Source organism: Chanos chanos, chromosome 2 (genome assembly GCF_902362185.1).
Source record: "Chanos chanos chromosome 2, fChaCha1.1, whole genome shotgun sequence".
Classification (NCBI taxonomy): Eukaryota; Metazoa; Chordata; class Actinopteri; order Gonorynchiformes; family Chanidae; genus Chanos; species Chanos chanos.
Window position 1 is genome coordinate 46,568,534 of NC_044496.1, and position 14,204 is coordinate 46,582,737.

At 41.1% G+C, this 14,204-nt stretch overlaps 2 protein-coding genes across 2 annotated transcripts in view; one reads left to right on the plus strand and one right to left on the minus strand.

Moving 5' to 3' along the window:
- afg2a (AAA ATPase AFG2A) overlaps positions 1-10,148 on the minus strand; it is a 73,277-nt gene extending 63,129 nt beyond the window's left edge. Inside the window, 11 exon segments of the mRNA XM_030765728.1 lie at positions 3,838-4,093; positions 5,309-5,432; positions 5,771-5,827; positions 6,104-6,233; positions 6,638-6,955; positions 7,019-7,321; positions 7,501-7,559; positions 8,289-8,446; positions 9,437-9,561; positions 9,988-10,037; positions 10,039-10,148. Of these exon segments, the coding sequence (XP_030621588.1) occupies positions 3,838-4,093; positions 5,309-5,432; positions 5,771-5,827; positions 6,104-6,233; positions 6,638-6,955; positions 7,019-7,321; positions 7,501-7,559; positions 8,289-8,446; positions 9,437-9,561; positions 9,988-10,037; positions 10,039-10,148 (1,690 nt within the window).
- Positions 10,149-10,847: 699 nt separating this feature from the next.
- On the plus strand, positions 10,848-13,062 carry mars2 (methionyl-tRNA synthetase 2, mitochondrial). Its single transcript, XM_030765457.1, has 3 exons — positions 10,848-11,010; positions 11,093-11,427; positions 11,744-13,062. The coding sequence occupies exons 1-3, from the start codon at positions 10,848-10,850 to the stop codon at positions 12,926-12,928; spliced, it is 1,683 nt and encodes a 560-aa protein (XP_030621317.1). The 3' UTR covers positions 12,929-13,062.
- Positions 13,063-14,204: the final 1,142 nt, after the last annotated feature.

Below are 14,204 nucleotides of genomic sequence, written 5' to 3' on the forward strand. Positions count from 1 at the left end.
ATTTATCAGTTTGGTGTTGCTAAATAAGACAGACAATTGTTCATAAGAACAATTCTTATGACACTGTAACACACAACACTGGATTAAAAAGCAGCCCTTTGTGTTGCAGCTCAGCCTCCCTGCACTCCAAATTTGCTACGTGTTGAAAAGCCAAGAAGAAAAAATAACAAATCGAAGCTGAGGAGCGATTGACGGGACAGCCACAACAATCTAGCTCAGTGCTCATGTCCTCAAATGAATTGTGAAATAGTTTTGGCATTACACCATTAAAGAAGAAAAAAAAAAAACAAAAAAAAAACAGGAACGTTTTCATTACTCTGCGGGGCTTCCGGAACAATCTTTGCACCTGTATTTACAATCCCTAGCAGCTGTTCCAGCACTGAAGTTCGGAAATAATACGTGTCCTGAAAAAAAAAAAAAAAAAAAAAACCCTTATCCGCACAGCCTGCCATTAGGTGAAGTCAAAGGAGGGGAAGAGTTTAAAGAGGACATGAGGAACATTTCCGGATTTTATAAACACAGCACCCAAATAAACTTCACATGGAGCTCCCGCAATATTTATGTGCCCTGGCCCCGAAATCTCGCAAGTGTCTTTAAAAGGACAGGCACAGAGGGAAAGGAGCTTTATAAGGAAGACAGCCTCTGTAAACACAGTGCAGCATTCTGTCCTGTTTATTTCATTCACGTCTCACTCACAGAATTTATGTTAAACACCAAACTCTAGTGAGAGTTTTTTAAGCATACCTACGCAATAAAGTAACGCACATTCCAGAAATCAGCTCCAATAATCATAAGATACTAAAACAGCTAAAGATCTGCCCGAGAAAAGCGCCCCCAGAGTAGAGAAAACAATAATTCATATGTTTATCAGGTAACCTGATTAAAAAAAAAAGCATTAAGTTTCAGAAAAAGCAGAGGAGAACATGAGAATAAGCATCCTTATAAAATGTGCCTTTAATGCTAAGATTGGAACTAAAGAGAGGTTTAGAGACACCGTGACCTTCACTCATTGCAAACCTTTATAATGGGTCTCTCTAGTTTAGGGGCATATGTAAACACTGTGTGCGGATGTACCAATTTGCACTGTTTAGACTGGAGCAATGACTCATCAACCACAATTAAACGATCACCCCAAACTAAACAAGCTAAGATCACCGTCCTTACAAAACAGGTTTCTCTGGACAACCACCGACAGGAAGATACCAAAAAGCTTCATTTCTCTTGCACTTCCTTTTAAAGCACTAAATTAAAACCATTCCTTGCAAGATAAACACTCATTCTCAAATGTGTTCATTTCCACATCTGTGTTAATTTCAAGTTATGTCTCAATCAAGAGATCTAGCAGTAAGCATATTACCAAGTCCTGTAACCCTGTCATTACTAATGTATTACCAAACTTGACCACAGGAAGTCACTGCCGAGCAGTTCTAGAGCAGTTCTAGAGCAGTCAGCGGTCACTGGAAGGGTGCCGTGTCCTATTGATCCACAATACGACAGGGTTATATTACAGTGAGTGAGGAGTATTTGAGCTGGATATAATGGACAAAGCTGAAAACCCACAGGAATAATTGCATTACAGTGGAATATTCCTCTCAAAGGCACTGTAATGCATTTGGTGTAATAGAGACTAACAGAAAAGGAGGACTTTCACCATTTCATCTTCTATTACTGAGCTGTTACGCATACTGATATGTGCACGCACACACACAAACACACACGCACGCACGCACACAGACACAGAATTACACACGCATACACCGCTTTTTTTGACCTTGCCAAACTTGTGTTATATTTGCACAGATATTGCATCTCTATAGACGCTGAAATAGTAAACAGCCTCAGCGGGCACTGGCCTCAGATCAGTCAAGCAGTCACTAGTCATTTAACTGACCCAAAAGATCTATGCCATGGCAGGCACCATTAGCCAGGACGTAGTGGGCAGGATGTCAGCTGTGCCTGCCTGAAGATCAGCCAGCTGTCCAGAGGGGTCATGACGGAGACCCCGGCTGTCCTAAAACAGCACGCCTTAACAGGAAGCCCCTGGTGTGGAAAGCACGTTCACTCCATATGGGTATTGTTACCTGAAGAACACTGGAAACAATTGCTGCTCCTTGAAATGTTTTTCAGTCTGTTTTCATCCCTTCTTTGACACGCACAGAGGAAAAAACACGCTGTTCTAAATGAGGAGTAAGAATGAGTGTGTGCATTGAAGGAGAGGTTGGCGTGACCTGTCTGACGCACACGCTGGTACAGAGATGACAACGTGTGTGTGTGTGTGTGTGTGGAAGGCTTAATTATTTCTGAACAGGCTACAACCTATACGGAGTACTGGTGTATCACTGCGCTACAGTGTTCTAATCATAACAAATATCTGCGTCATTCAAACACACTAAGATTTTCCCACTAACATTCAATAAACACATTGAGTCGCATCACCATTAGAATCTGTATCCATATTCGGTGTCAGCGTCACTGCATTATCAAATAGTAACTGAACCAAGGCTGGTCGAAACTAAAGGAACCCTAAAGGGCTTCTGGGATGGCAAACCTTTGTGACATTTTTCTCAAGCCTTCACCGCAGTTAATAAATCTCTCCTAAACTGAGGAAATGGTCACAAGTAAGGAGCTCAATGCAGAATTATATACGTCTCCTTAAAATAAGCTACCGTGACAGCAAACACATATTTCACTTACTGCATCAATAAACTCTAGTGTTGTGCTTTAATATGAGCTGTTTCCATACAAAATAACAGTATTTGTTATGAGTCCATGTTACATATCCAGTAAAGCATATGACTGAGAGGTCTAAGTCATAATTAGCACTTATTCACATATACACGCAGTGTTGTATGAAATAACACAGTAATCAATGCGTGATATTGATATAGGTAAGGGAGAGAAGGGTGAGGCCTTTTCAGAACTGCTATAATAATTCCCCGCAGTTTCAACGTGAGGCAGTGTATTTGTCTAGCGCTTTCTGCATTTGGGGTTTCTGAGGAGAGGAGGAGGGACAGAACTTGAGCTCGGTTTCTCCCCTCTCCAGGGTTTTAACCAAAAACATGGAGAGTCACGTCTCCATCTCCGGGAGCAGTAAATCACGCGGCTGCTGCTCCGCAGCTACAGCCCACTTTGACCTCAGCTGCTAATGCTATATGCCATGTCCCAGGACCACCCAGGAGAGACTGCAAGCTCCCCCCTTCCTTCCACTTCTCTGTGGCACAAGAGGAAAAAGGACCCAGCCACCCACAGAAACACCCCAACTTCCTGCCACTGTTTACATGCTGGGGGGGAGGAGCGGAAAGAGGGGTAGAGGATGGGTCCAGCCCACAGAGTTACTCAAAGGCAGATTTGAGAATCTGACAACAGCTATCAACTAATAACTCATCCTGTGTGTGAGTCTCTCTCTGTGTGTGAGCGTGTGTGTGTTTCTATCGTTTTTTCTCTCAATGGAATAGGAGGAAAGCATCGACTGGCCAACTGAATCTCCCACATCCTGAGGTCAGCAGAGCTCAACCACAGCATGCGAACCAATGTCCAAATCTCACAGAGTGCTCTCTCTCTCTCTCTCTCTCTCTCTCTCTCTCACACACACACACACACACACAGAAATACAGAAAGGGAGAAAGAGAAAAAATTAGGAAAAAGAGAGAAATTGATTGGGAAAAGAGACACAGGGAGACAGAGAGACCTTAGTGGAAAAAGCACAAATGAGATGTTTGGTATATACTGCGTTCAATATTATTACTTTCAGAAACAGGACACTACTGATATTCATTCTCCATCCAAATCCTCATAAAACGCCCCTCTCTACACCACATTAATACTCCCAATACTGACCTGCCTCCTTGCAGACAGCGGCAAGGTCAGCCCCCACATATCCGTGGGCAACCTCAGCAAGTTCCTGCACTTCCTCTGTGCTCAGGTTGCAAGGCATGGACTTCAGTATCTTCTGAAGAATATCCACCCTCTCTGCCACGCCAGGAACCCCAACCTCCAGCTCCTTATCAAAGCGGCCGGGTCTACGCAGTGCAGGGTCCAGAGCATGGGGCCTGTTAGTTGCCCCCAGAACCAGCAGTTGTCCACTGTGGCCTTCCTATAGGATAGAACAACAAGCAGACCAGAATGGCTAAAATGGAAGCGTGTTTATTTAAAAGAACGTGTAACATAGACTGTGAGACACACCTTTTGGTGGAGAAAAAAATGGTGTTTATAGGTATTACTGTACTTTTAAACTGCTTTTTTAAAATAGCTAAAATAGCTTTTCCTTTTTTCACAACATGTCACCGAAGCCAAGCCATGTTCAGGAGGGTGGTCAATGATGAATAAGCAATGTTGCACAGACACACACACACGCATGCGCACACACACACACACACACACACACACACACACACACACACATACACCACAACTCTGCCCAGAATTCCGATGACCTAAGTACTAATACATCTCAAAGTGAACTGGAATTCGGAACCAGGCAGTGCTTTGAGACTGTTCTGGAGAACTGGGCCCATCTTTGAGGCTACCTTGGCATGATATGCACAAAGCCCAATGTCTGGAAAAGAAATAGCCAGGTATTTACACACACAGAGACATGGCCAGGGATGGAGATCCACTCTAGCAGAGATTAAATGATGCCCATTTGGCATGTCTGGATGGGTTCCTGCTCTGATAGCTTTTTCAGATCACCACTTAAACTCATAGAAGGAGAGAGAGAGAGAGAGAGAGAGAGAAAGACAGACAGTCCGCTATACAAATCACTTATCATAACACTCACTCTTGGACAGAGGGAGGGAGGAAGAAATGAACACACACACACACACACACACACACACACATGCAAACACACGCATGCACATGCACATGCACATGCACACATAGTATAGAGAGTCTCTCTGTCAATAAATGTCTTCATGTGTCACTTTAACATTAACACGAGGACGTCCGCTGCAGGGGAAGAGTGTTCAAATGATGCCTCTTTGAAATCGGAGCTGTTCTGATCAAGCTCAGGCATCTTAGGATGTCTAGGTTTTCACCCACTCCGTTAAGCATCACTCTGAACGGGGTTCTTTAGATTGACAGGTAAAGTAATTGGAATGTTTTTTTGGCTATAAATTTTGAAATTATCATGACACAAATGGGGAAATCTGCCAAAGAAGGCGTCACTCTGCCAATAAGCCAGCAGCAAAAAGAAAAAAAAAAATAATAAACAGGTTTAAAAGTACAGAATTTTGACATCACACCACATTTGTACATCGATATGCAAATGGGGGGGGGGGGGGGGACGTGTCTCATGAACAGCACTCACTGAGCCAATCCCATCCATGAGAGTGAGTAGAGAGGCGACGATCCGTTTCTCCACCTCATTCTGTGCTCCCTCTCTCTTAGGACACAGTGCATCCAGCTCATCGATAAAAATGATTGCAGGCTGCCTGCAAACAACAACACAGACAATCATAATAAAATATTATATATATATATATATATATATATATATATATATATATATATATATATATATATATATATATATATATATATATATATTTGCATTTTTTCAATCAGCGACAGTATGAACTGACCATTTCTAACTCAAATGACATATGTGTGAGCATACACTGTAGACCACGTTGGTATAGCATGGCTCAGTTTATGTTCTGCGAATTAAAATCTTTTCATTTCTATAAATGAGGTGTTAATGAAATGAGTATTAAAGAAGACAAAAAAACAGGCAACGTTATGTTGAGAGCCTCTTTTCTGTTATTAGTACCTCTGTGACGCCTCTGCAAATATTTGTCTCAGCCTGGCTTCACTTTCACCATAGTACCTGAGGAGGGCAGCAGAGTTTACTTTATAACAAGAGCAATGAACTGAGAAGTAAGTGGACTCCCAAAGAAAAATGTGCGTATTCAAAAAATAATACTAAGCAATTAACAAAATAGTTTTATTTTGAAGGAAAAAAATAACCATAAAAAAAATATAGACAGGCTATTGCCAGAAATACTGGCTTCAGAGGTCGGTTTTAGAGACATCAACAACTAGAGGGTTTGCAATTTTGTACTAATAATCAGTAAGTGATGAGTATTTTAGTGCAGTTTATTACTTGCTCATTATTTCAGGACCATTGATAACAGTCATGTGAGCCCCAACTTCATTGGCTACAGCTCGACCAATCATTGTCTTCCCCGTGCCCGGTGGGCCATACAGCAACACTCCTCTGGGAGGCGGGATTCCTGGAAAAAAGCATACACAAACATCACATGACCAGGGTTTTATTTAAAAAATAATAACTATTATTACCCTGCATTTACAAACTACACCAAGACCCCATGGGGAGCTGAAGCACTACAGTTTTTCAGTGTATTTACCAGAAACCTCACACACAATGACTTGATTCAACAAAGCACTTTTTTTAACTTAGAAAAGAACCCTTTCTTTAAAAGAAGAATATGTACAGAGTGCATGGCCAGAATTAAAGGTGTAGGGCATATCCTACCTGAGTGAGAATACAATCTTTCTAGATAAAATTTTTAACTTCAAAATGTATAAATATCAACCTCATTTAAACCAAACACCATTCATATGACTAGGGTCTGCTCTGGTTTGAAAACCACACCTCCCCTCACCTCCCACTCACCATAATTCTTAAACAGTTCAGGGTGTTTCAATGGAAGCTCAATTGTTTCTCTGATAACCTCAAGCTGACTGCCCAGTCCTCCAATCATGCTGTATGTGACCTTCAGTTCCTCTTCAACTTCCAGTTCTTTCCTTTGCCCTGGTTTCTCAGACAAGCAGAGCTTGGTTGTGGAGGAGCAGACGTGGTAAAATGTATCAGTTCCTGAGCGACCACCAGGGGGAGCTGATAGTGAGGAATCACCGTGAGGCTGTTCTAAGAAGGCTTGTCTTTTGTCCCCGGATCTATGAACTTGTTGTTCTGGGCTTATAGGCATTTGGGCTACGGGGCTATCTGTGAGAGACGGGGTGCAGGGAGAGTTTGGGCATGGGGAGTTCAGTTTACAAGGCGTGGCTGGGCTGTACGGCACAGTGGGTGAGGGGGCCTGGGGCCGATTTGGGGTACTGGCTGCTGGACCACAGTTCTCCTCCTCCTCCAGCTGGAGTTTGCTGAGCTGTACAGAGAGATCTGGAGAGGTATATTCATGTAAGGAGTTCTGGGCTGAGAGGGAGGTGGAGGTTTCAGTGAGGTGGATGTCTTTCTCTAACGTGATTCCGTCCACACCTCTGATACGCTCCACGCTCAAACTGCAGCTACGCCCAAAATATGTCAGCGAGAGAATATTCCCAGGCAATACGATCCTTCCATCTGATTAGAGACCAGGAGAAATACAGAGAGAATGAAAAAGAAAGTGAAAAAGAGAGAGAGAGAGAGACACAGCTAACATGAAATGATCATCATATTAGCTAGGTACATGAGAGTAAAATTACTTAACAAATTAAATTATAAACCACAGAAAAACAGCAGAGATTAACAGTAAACATTACCCAGAGATCTCAGGAGGAAATTGGTGAATTCTTCTGTATTAAGAGCATCATCCTCTTGCCTATAGATAACAGATGTATGAAAAAATTGTGTAAGAATGTGTAGTGATCGGGCATTCCCACAAGGTGGCAACATATCCGTCTCAGATACATGAGGTCAGGCTTTGACACCGAGATTATGGCCCAGACACCTGGTGGTCTGGTTGTATACCACACTACAAAGGCTCAAGTAAAGTTTTATCCCATAAATTTCAGTTAAGAAGTTAAATATGAGTAAACCAAAAGATACACTATCAAAGGATAAAACTCTGACATCACAACCTGGTGACAACTTGGTCTGGACACATAATTGGACTACATTTTGCATATATAATAATGTGTAATCAAAGATATAATTTGTAACCCTGTGAGGAACTCCTTTTGATCAGAAGGGACGTGTCCTGGGTTTTTTTTTTTTGGTTGTTGTTGTTGCTGTTGTTGTTCCTCAATCTATGCACAAATAGATCATTGGGATTGGGTAATAGCTATGTTTTGCTAAAAAAGAAAATCAGTGGACACCAAAACTGACTGAAAAATAAACCCCAAGTCCTTGGCTAAATCTTTGTTCGTTTATTAAAGGAATCTTTAGGATGTTGTATTTTCTTGGTATCTATATGAAAGCCAAATCAAGACAGCTCTTGGATCATAAGATTACATTACTCAAACACAAACGTCCTTTTCAATATAAAACTGGCATGCAAAAAAAAAAAGGAAAAAAAAAAGAGCTTGTCAGAGTAGGTCTGAAATCCCACCTTAGGGCTAGCTGGACCTCCTCTGCCTGTAGTACAGGCCCCGTAACAGGCTGTAGCCTAACTCCATCTCCTGGTTTTACCCCCAGACTTCTTTGAGTGCTCTGCAGTAGGCCCACCCTGCGGCCAGGGAATGAGGCAGCCGGCCAGGCCACACACACCTGAAACCCAATATACAAAAAGTAAGAGACAGTACAAAAATGATCAATGATTGTATATTTCCTTTCAAATACAGTCTGTGTTTTAATACAATACGCATTAATGTCAGTGGTCGGGATTATTCTTTTGGTAATAAATGGCTATCAATCACTCTGAGAGAATTTAGAATTTTGTGAAATTCTTCTTATAAAATAGAGGGGTGGGGAGGGTTCCTGAGGTGGACTTGAATGTGCAATGTGGCCCACTGGTTCATAAATTGTTAAATACACTCATTCGGCAGTTTATAAGGTACTACTACCAGGTTGGACCCCTCCTTGTTTGAAATAGTAAGACATTGGTTCATACAGCTGCTGCAAATTAAATGGTGTTACATTCGCGTCTGTATCAATGTCAGGCAGGATGATCAGAGATGGGTCAGTGAACTTGGGTCAGTACTTGAACCAAATCCAGACTCTGCCATCAGCACAACGCAACAGAAACCGGCATTTGTCAAACCACCTCACAGCTGTCCAGTGTTGCCATTCATCTGCTAAATGAAGCCACTTCATCTCTGTAAACTAAAGGCACTGATGTATGTAAAAAGCCCAGGAGAGCGGCCGTTTCAGATGCTGGCAATGGTGCACCTTTCAGCATCACTCATGCCACAATCAAACTCACCGACATTACTCATTTTGCCCTTACACACATTAGGCTGAACTGCAACTGGATGCCTCAAGGGTTATACAGTACGTTCATTTTATATGGTAATGCGCAGACATAAGACTCACTGTCTAAAGGAGAGATGCATTTTCATGGTGCTATACCTAATAAACTGGCCACTGAGTGCATGCTCTGATTAAGTAAGACACACAGTGTTCAACAATGAGAGCAGCCAATTGAAGGACCAAAATGCTTTCTTTTTCAGTTTCTTTCTTTCTTTCTTTCATTCTTTCTTTCTCTCTCCTGCTCTCACAAACACACACACACACACACACACACACACACACACAAACCTCATGTCGGCCTGTAGAGCTGGAGAGAAGGACAGGATGGCCGATGCAAGCATTAACATTCTTCAGAGTGTTTAAGCTCAGCTGGACCAATACAGACCTGCATCTTTTAGGCACCTTCTCATCCACTGCAGATTGAAAGATCATCAGAGAATGTTAAATATGTAGCAACTGATATTTAAATATTAGTTTTTTATCAATGTCAGTATAATAATCGTTGATGGCTGCACAGAACTCCATGTCCATTAGAGGGAGAGGAGTGTTAAGGCATTTTTCATTAAGTGGCTGAGGGAATATACATTTCAGCCGCCGAGACGACATCCACTTGATCAAAAAGAATGGTTAACTGGCATAGATTTATAACAAGATAACTCTGTACCGCAATTATGTGTATGTTCACCTTATGTTATATCCGTGCTTAATTTTAACTTTGGCATGTAAGACAGGAGTCTTCACAGATAACTTCAGACTGAGAGAGACTACATCTCCACTTTGTAAAACAACTCCCAGGAGTAGCACACCTTCAAAAAAAATTAATTACCGTTGCTTTTTACCTTTCTCTATGAAGTCGATTACTGTTACTGTGCCCTTGCTGCTTCCTCCCTAAACCAGAACCATCCAAGTCATCTGCATTCAGAGAGCCATCTTTTATTACACTTGTATTATCTCCTTCGCTTGATTTTTTTGATTTTCCTTTGTTTTTCTTCGTTGACATTTTCTTTCCAGATTCGTACAATTCTGTCTATGATCAACATAAGCATGTGGGTTAGTGCAGCTGTGTGAAGGTAGCGACAGTACGAAGGAACTCCCTACGTCGCTTCTTTTTTTCAAAATAATAGAAAGACCCGATTTTATTGCATAAAATCTTCTGATTTTTTTAACACAGTTGTTTAGCAGTTACAATTAAACATGTATACATTTAGTTCTTTATTGATAAAAAAAATGTACCCTTAAAGGAGGAGATATAAACGTCTAACCGGTTAATGTCGCACAGTTCCTTACTAATATGTTTCCGCTAAAGGTCCACAGATAAGCTTAAATATGAAATTACCACGAATCATACTTTGACAGCACACAAGAGCGTGCATTTTTGTTGTTATTAGGTTTTTGCAGTTCTATTCATGACTTGTAATTTGTTCATGCCTGCACTATTCCTACCAAAACAATACATGACTCTAATTTTGACGTTTATGAAATTTGCGACCCGGAAGTGAACGATTCACCTCCATGTAATAACTGAAGTACCGCTGTCAGAGTTGGAAATGATGAAAAGATGAAAATGAATCTACGGTATTTTACTAAACTGAGTAAGCGTAGGATATTGCTCGGGTGGTCATTTAATCGCGTTTCACGAAGCAGTCACGTCTACTCGTCTCATTTAAAGAAGATTAGTCAAAATTATTTCCTACGATGCATGTGCACGGACAGTTCAGGGACATCGTCGCCTTTCTACATCACAACACCTATATTTTATGTCAATGCGTCGCCGCACATTGGGCATATGTACTCGGCTGTAACGGCTGACTATTTACATAGATATAAGATTCTACGAGGGTGTCATTCGATGTTCTCAACAGGTTTGTGGTTAATGGTCTTCGGTGAATTTCACCAGAAGTAATAATTTGTCAAATTGTTTATTAATTGAATGTTACTCCGCAGGCACAGACGAACACGGTCTGAAGATTCAGCAAGCTGCTGAAATCGCCGGTAAAGATCCCCTAAGTTTCTGCACGGGTATATCAGAGAAATTTAGACACACATTCGATAGTTTCGACATTTCATATACGGACTACATTCGGACCACTGAGAAGAGGCATCGCGATGCTGTAGAGCACTTCTGGACTGACTTATGCAGTAAAGGCTACATCTACAAAGGGAGATATGAGGGATGGTATTCCACACCCGACGAAAGTTTTCTGACCCCTACACAAGTTATCGACAGCACAGATTCTTTAGGAAGAAATATCAAAATATCTGCCGAGAGTGGACACGAGGTAGGCTATTTTCCAATTAACACCCACCTTTTTCTTCTTTCTTTTTGTTTACCTGTTATATTAATTTAAGCGGTAAAACAAGTTCTACGTTTTCAATATATTTAATGCATTTCAAATATCTTTAATTATAAATCAGTGTTGTAATTTTGTTGTACCATTTAATACCTGCTGGAGGCTTTTAGTGTGTTTTCTAGGTGTTCATTTAGCTTAGTCAGGTCCAGAGTTACTATCATTAAATGTTCATGAAGCACTCCAGAATGCCATACCTGACTGCATTAAGAATTAGGCAAATCCTGACGTCCCTTTCTTTCATTAGGTAGAGTGGATGAAGGAGGACAATTACATGTTCCGTCTGTCTGAATTCCGCTCAGACTTGAAGCAATGGTTAAGGGAAAATCCAAGGGCTGTTCAACCAGAGAAGTTTTACCATATTGTTGTCCAGTGGCTTGAGGAAGATATGCCTGATCTGTCCGTATCACGGCAGAGTAATCGCCTTCAATGGGGTATTCCAGTGCCAGGGGACCCTGAACAGACCATTTATGTGTGGTTGGATGCTTTGGTGAACTACTTAACTGTTGCTGGTTACCCAGAGTATAGTAGCCAGTGGTGGAATTCTGCCCACCATGTTGTGGGTAAGGACATTCTCAAGTTCCATGCAATTTACTGGCCTGCATTTCTGTTGGCTGCTGGGCTGCCTCTTCCTCAAGTGATATATGTACATTCTCACTGGACAGTCAATGGAAAGAAAATGTCCAAGAGTCTTGGAAATGTGGTTGACCCACTTGAGAAGTCCCAAACCTTTACTGTGGACGGTATGAGGTACTTTCTCCTGAGACAAGGGGTTCCAGACGTGGACTGTGATTATTATGATGATAAAGTTGTGAAACTTCTTAATAGTGAACTAGCTGACTCACTTGGAGGTCTCCTGAATCGCTGTGTTGCTCCCTCCCTCAACCCGGCACAAGTTTACCCCCAGTTCTGCAACATGTCCTTCCCCAAGGAACCAAAGGAAGGATCCAGGGCTGTTTTGGAGGACTATCAAATGCTTGACTGTGTTGCTAGACTTCCTGCCGTAGTGGAGGAGCACTATGAGAATTTACATGCATATAAAGCATTAGAGGCTATCCGTGGGTGCGTGAGGCAGACCAATGGATTCATCCAAAGACATACTCCATGGAAGCTTGACTGTAGCAACAGCAGGAACAAATCCTGGTATGACACCATCCTCCATGTTTCAATGGAGTGCCTAAGGATCTATGGAATTCTTCTGCAACCTGTAGTTCCAAGACTATCAGATAAGCTCTTATCAAGGCTGGGAGTTAGACCAGAGGAGAGGAAGTGGGATAATCTTGACTTCTTGCCAAAATATGAGGGCAGAGAATGTTCCTTGGAGGGGCGAAAACTGGGTCCTGACACCGGGCTGCTCTTCAGTCGTTTGGAGAGAAAAAAAGTGGAGATACAGAGACCCATGAAAGCAACTAGAGTGAAGAAGAAGTTTTAAGTAAACGGGTTATTTCAAGTAATATATTGTCGAACTTTACGACCTTGCTGACAACTACCTGATTTGAATATGACTTTGATAAAAATTTGAAAGGAGTGTGTGGGAACAACTTTATTAGCTGGCATCATTGAAAGTGTAAGGAAGTAAAGAAACTCAAGGACAGTACACTCCTGCTGGGTTTTCATTTTAAGCTCAGACAACAGCTCACTGAAAGGAGTCACACAAGACATTATCTTGTATAGACTGATGACTGGAACTATTAGAGTTTCCATAAACGAGAGAAGTCTAATATATGATCACTTACTACTTGGCGTAGAGTTTTCAGTTCGATACTGTTTTTTGGAATCTGGTGCAAAACAGCTCAGACCAAACTTAAAAACTAAATTGGATTTTTCAGGGGGAAAAAAATAAGTAAATTACTTAAAAAAAAGACACACACACACAAACACACACACACATACACATAAAACAAACAAACAAAAAAAAGAACTGTACAAAATGAAATAAAACTTTAAAAGCTGAACTATTCATAGAATTCCTTCTACGTTTTTTCAAAACTTAAAATCTTTCAAGTTTCTCTGTATTTTCTATTTCTATTTCTGCACTCTACGCATATGAGAACTTAAGCTCAGAAAAGGAGGTGGCATATGTGTGCCACAGAGATACAAATTCCATGCTATTCAACAGTGTACCTATCATATATTCATTCTTTTGAGATTATGTCTCATAAAACTTTGCACATTTATGAAATTCACGATACTATCATATGTCCCCCCCTTGGAATACAGTCCCTTTGGTGTGCACCTGACTGAAGAGAAAAATAGTTCACGAGACGTTTATTTTTTTATGTTTTTTTTTTTTTTTTCTTCACAGTTGTTTTATCATATCTAGCTCTTACTGTTTTCAAGAGGGATGTCCCGATCAAGTTTTTTTTGCCCCCGATCCCAATCAGAGTCATTTAATATTGAGTATCTGCCAATAATGAGTCCCGATCCGATACTTGTACTTTCCTACATAATACAGTTGCACAGTGCACATTACAAGTACATTAAAGGTATTAAAATCAATTAACTGTATATGCTTCACAACTGAATAGCAATGCATTAAGGACAAAATGCCTGCAGCCAAGTCATTCCTTATTTTTTATTTATTTATTTTTTTTATTTACAGTTTTTCTTTATTTTACAAAATAACAACATAAACCTTGTAAAGCTCCAGTAGGGCAGTGTCTGAATTATAGTGTCGAGAGGCTAGGGCACACCATGGCTCAAAAGCT

Bases quoted from the DNA above. Each gene is read 5' to 3' on its own strand.
- mars2 (XM_030765457.1), top strand. From the start codon at position 10,848: ATGTGCACGGACAGTTCAGGGACATCGTCGCCTTTCTACATCACAACA. The intron at 11,011-11,092 runs GTTTGTGGTTAA...GTTACTCCGCAG, and splicing joins TCATTCGATGTTCTCAACAG to GCACAGACGAACACGGTCTG. The intron at 11,428-11,743 runs GTAGGCTATTTT...TTCTTTCATTAG, and splicing joins CTGCCGAGAGTGGACACGAG to GTAGAGTGGATGAAGGAGGA.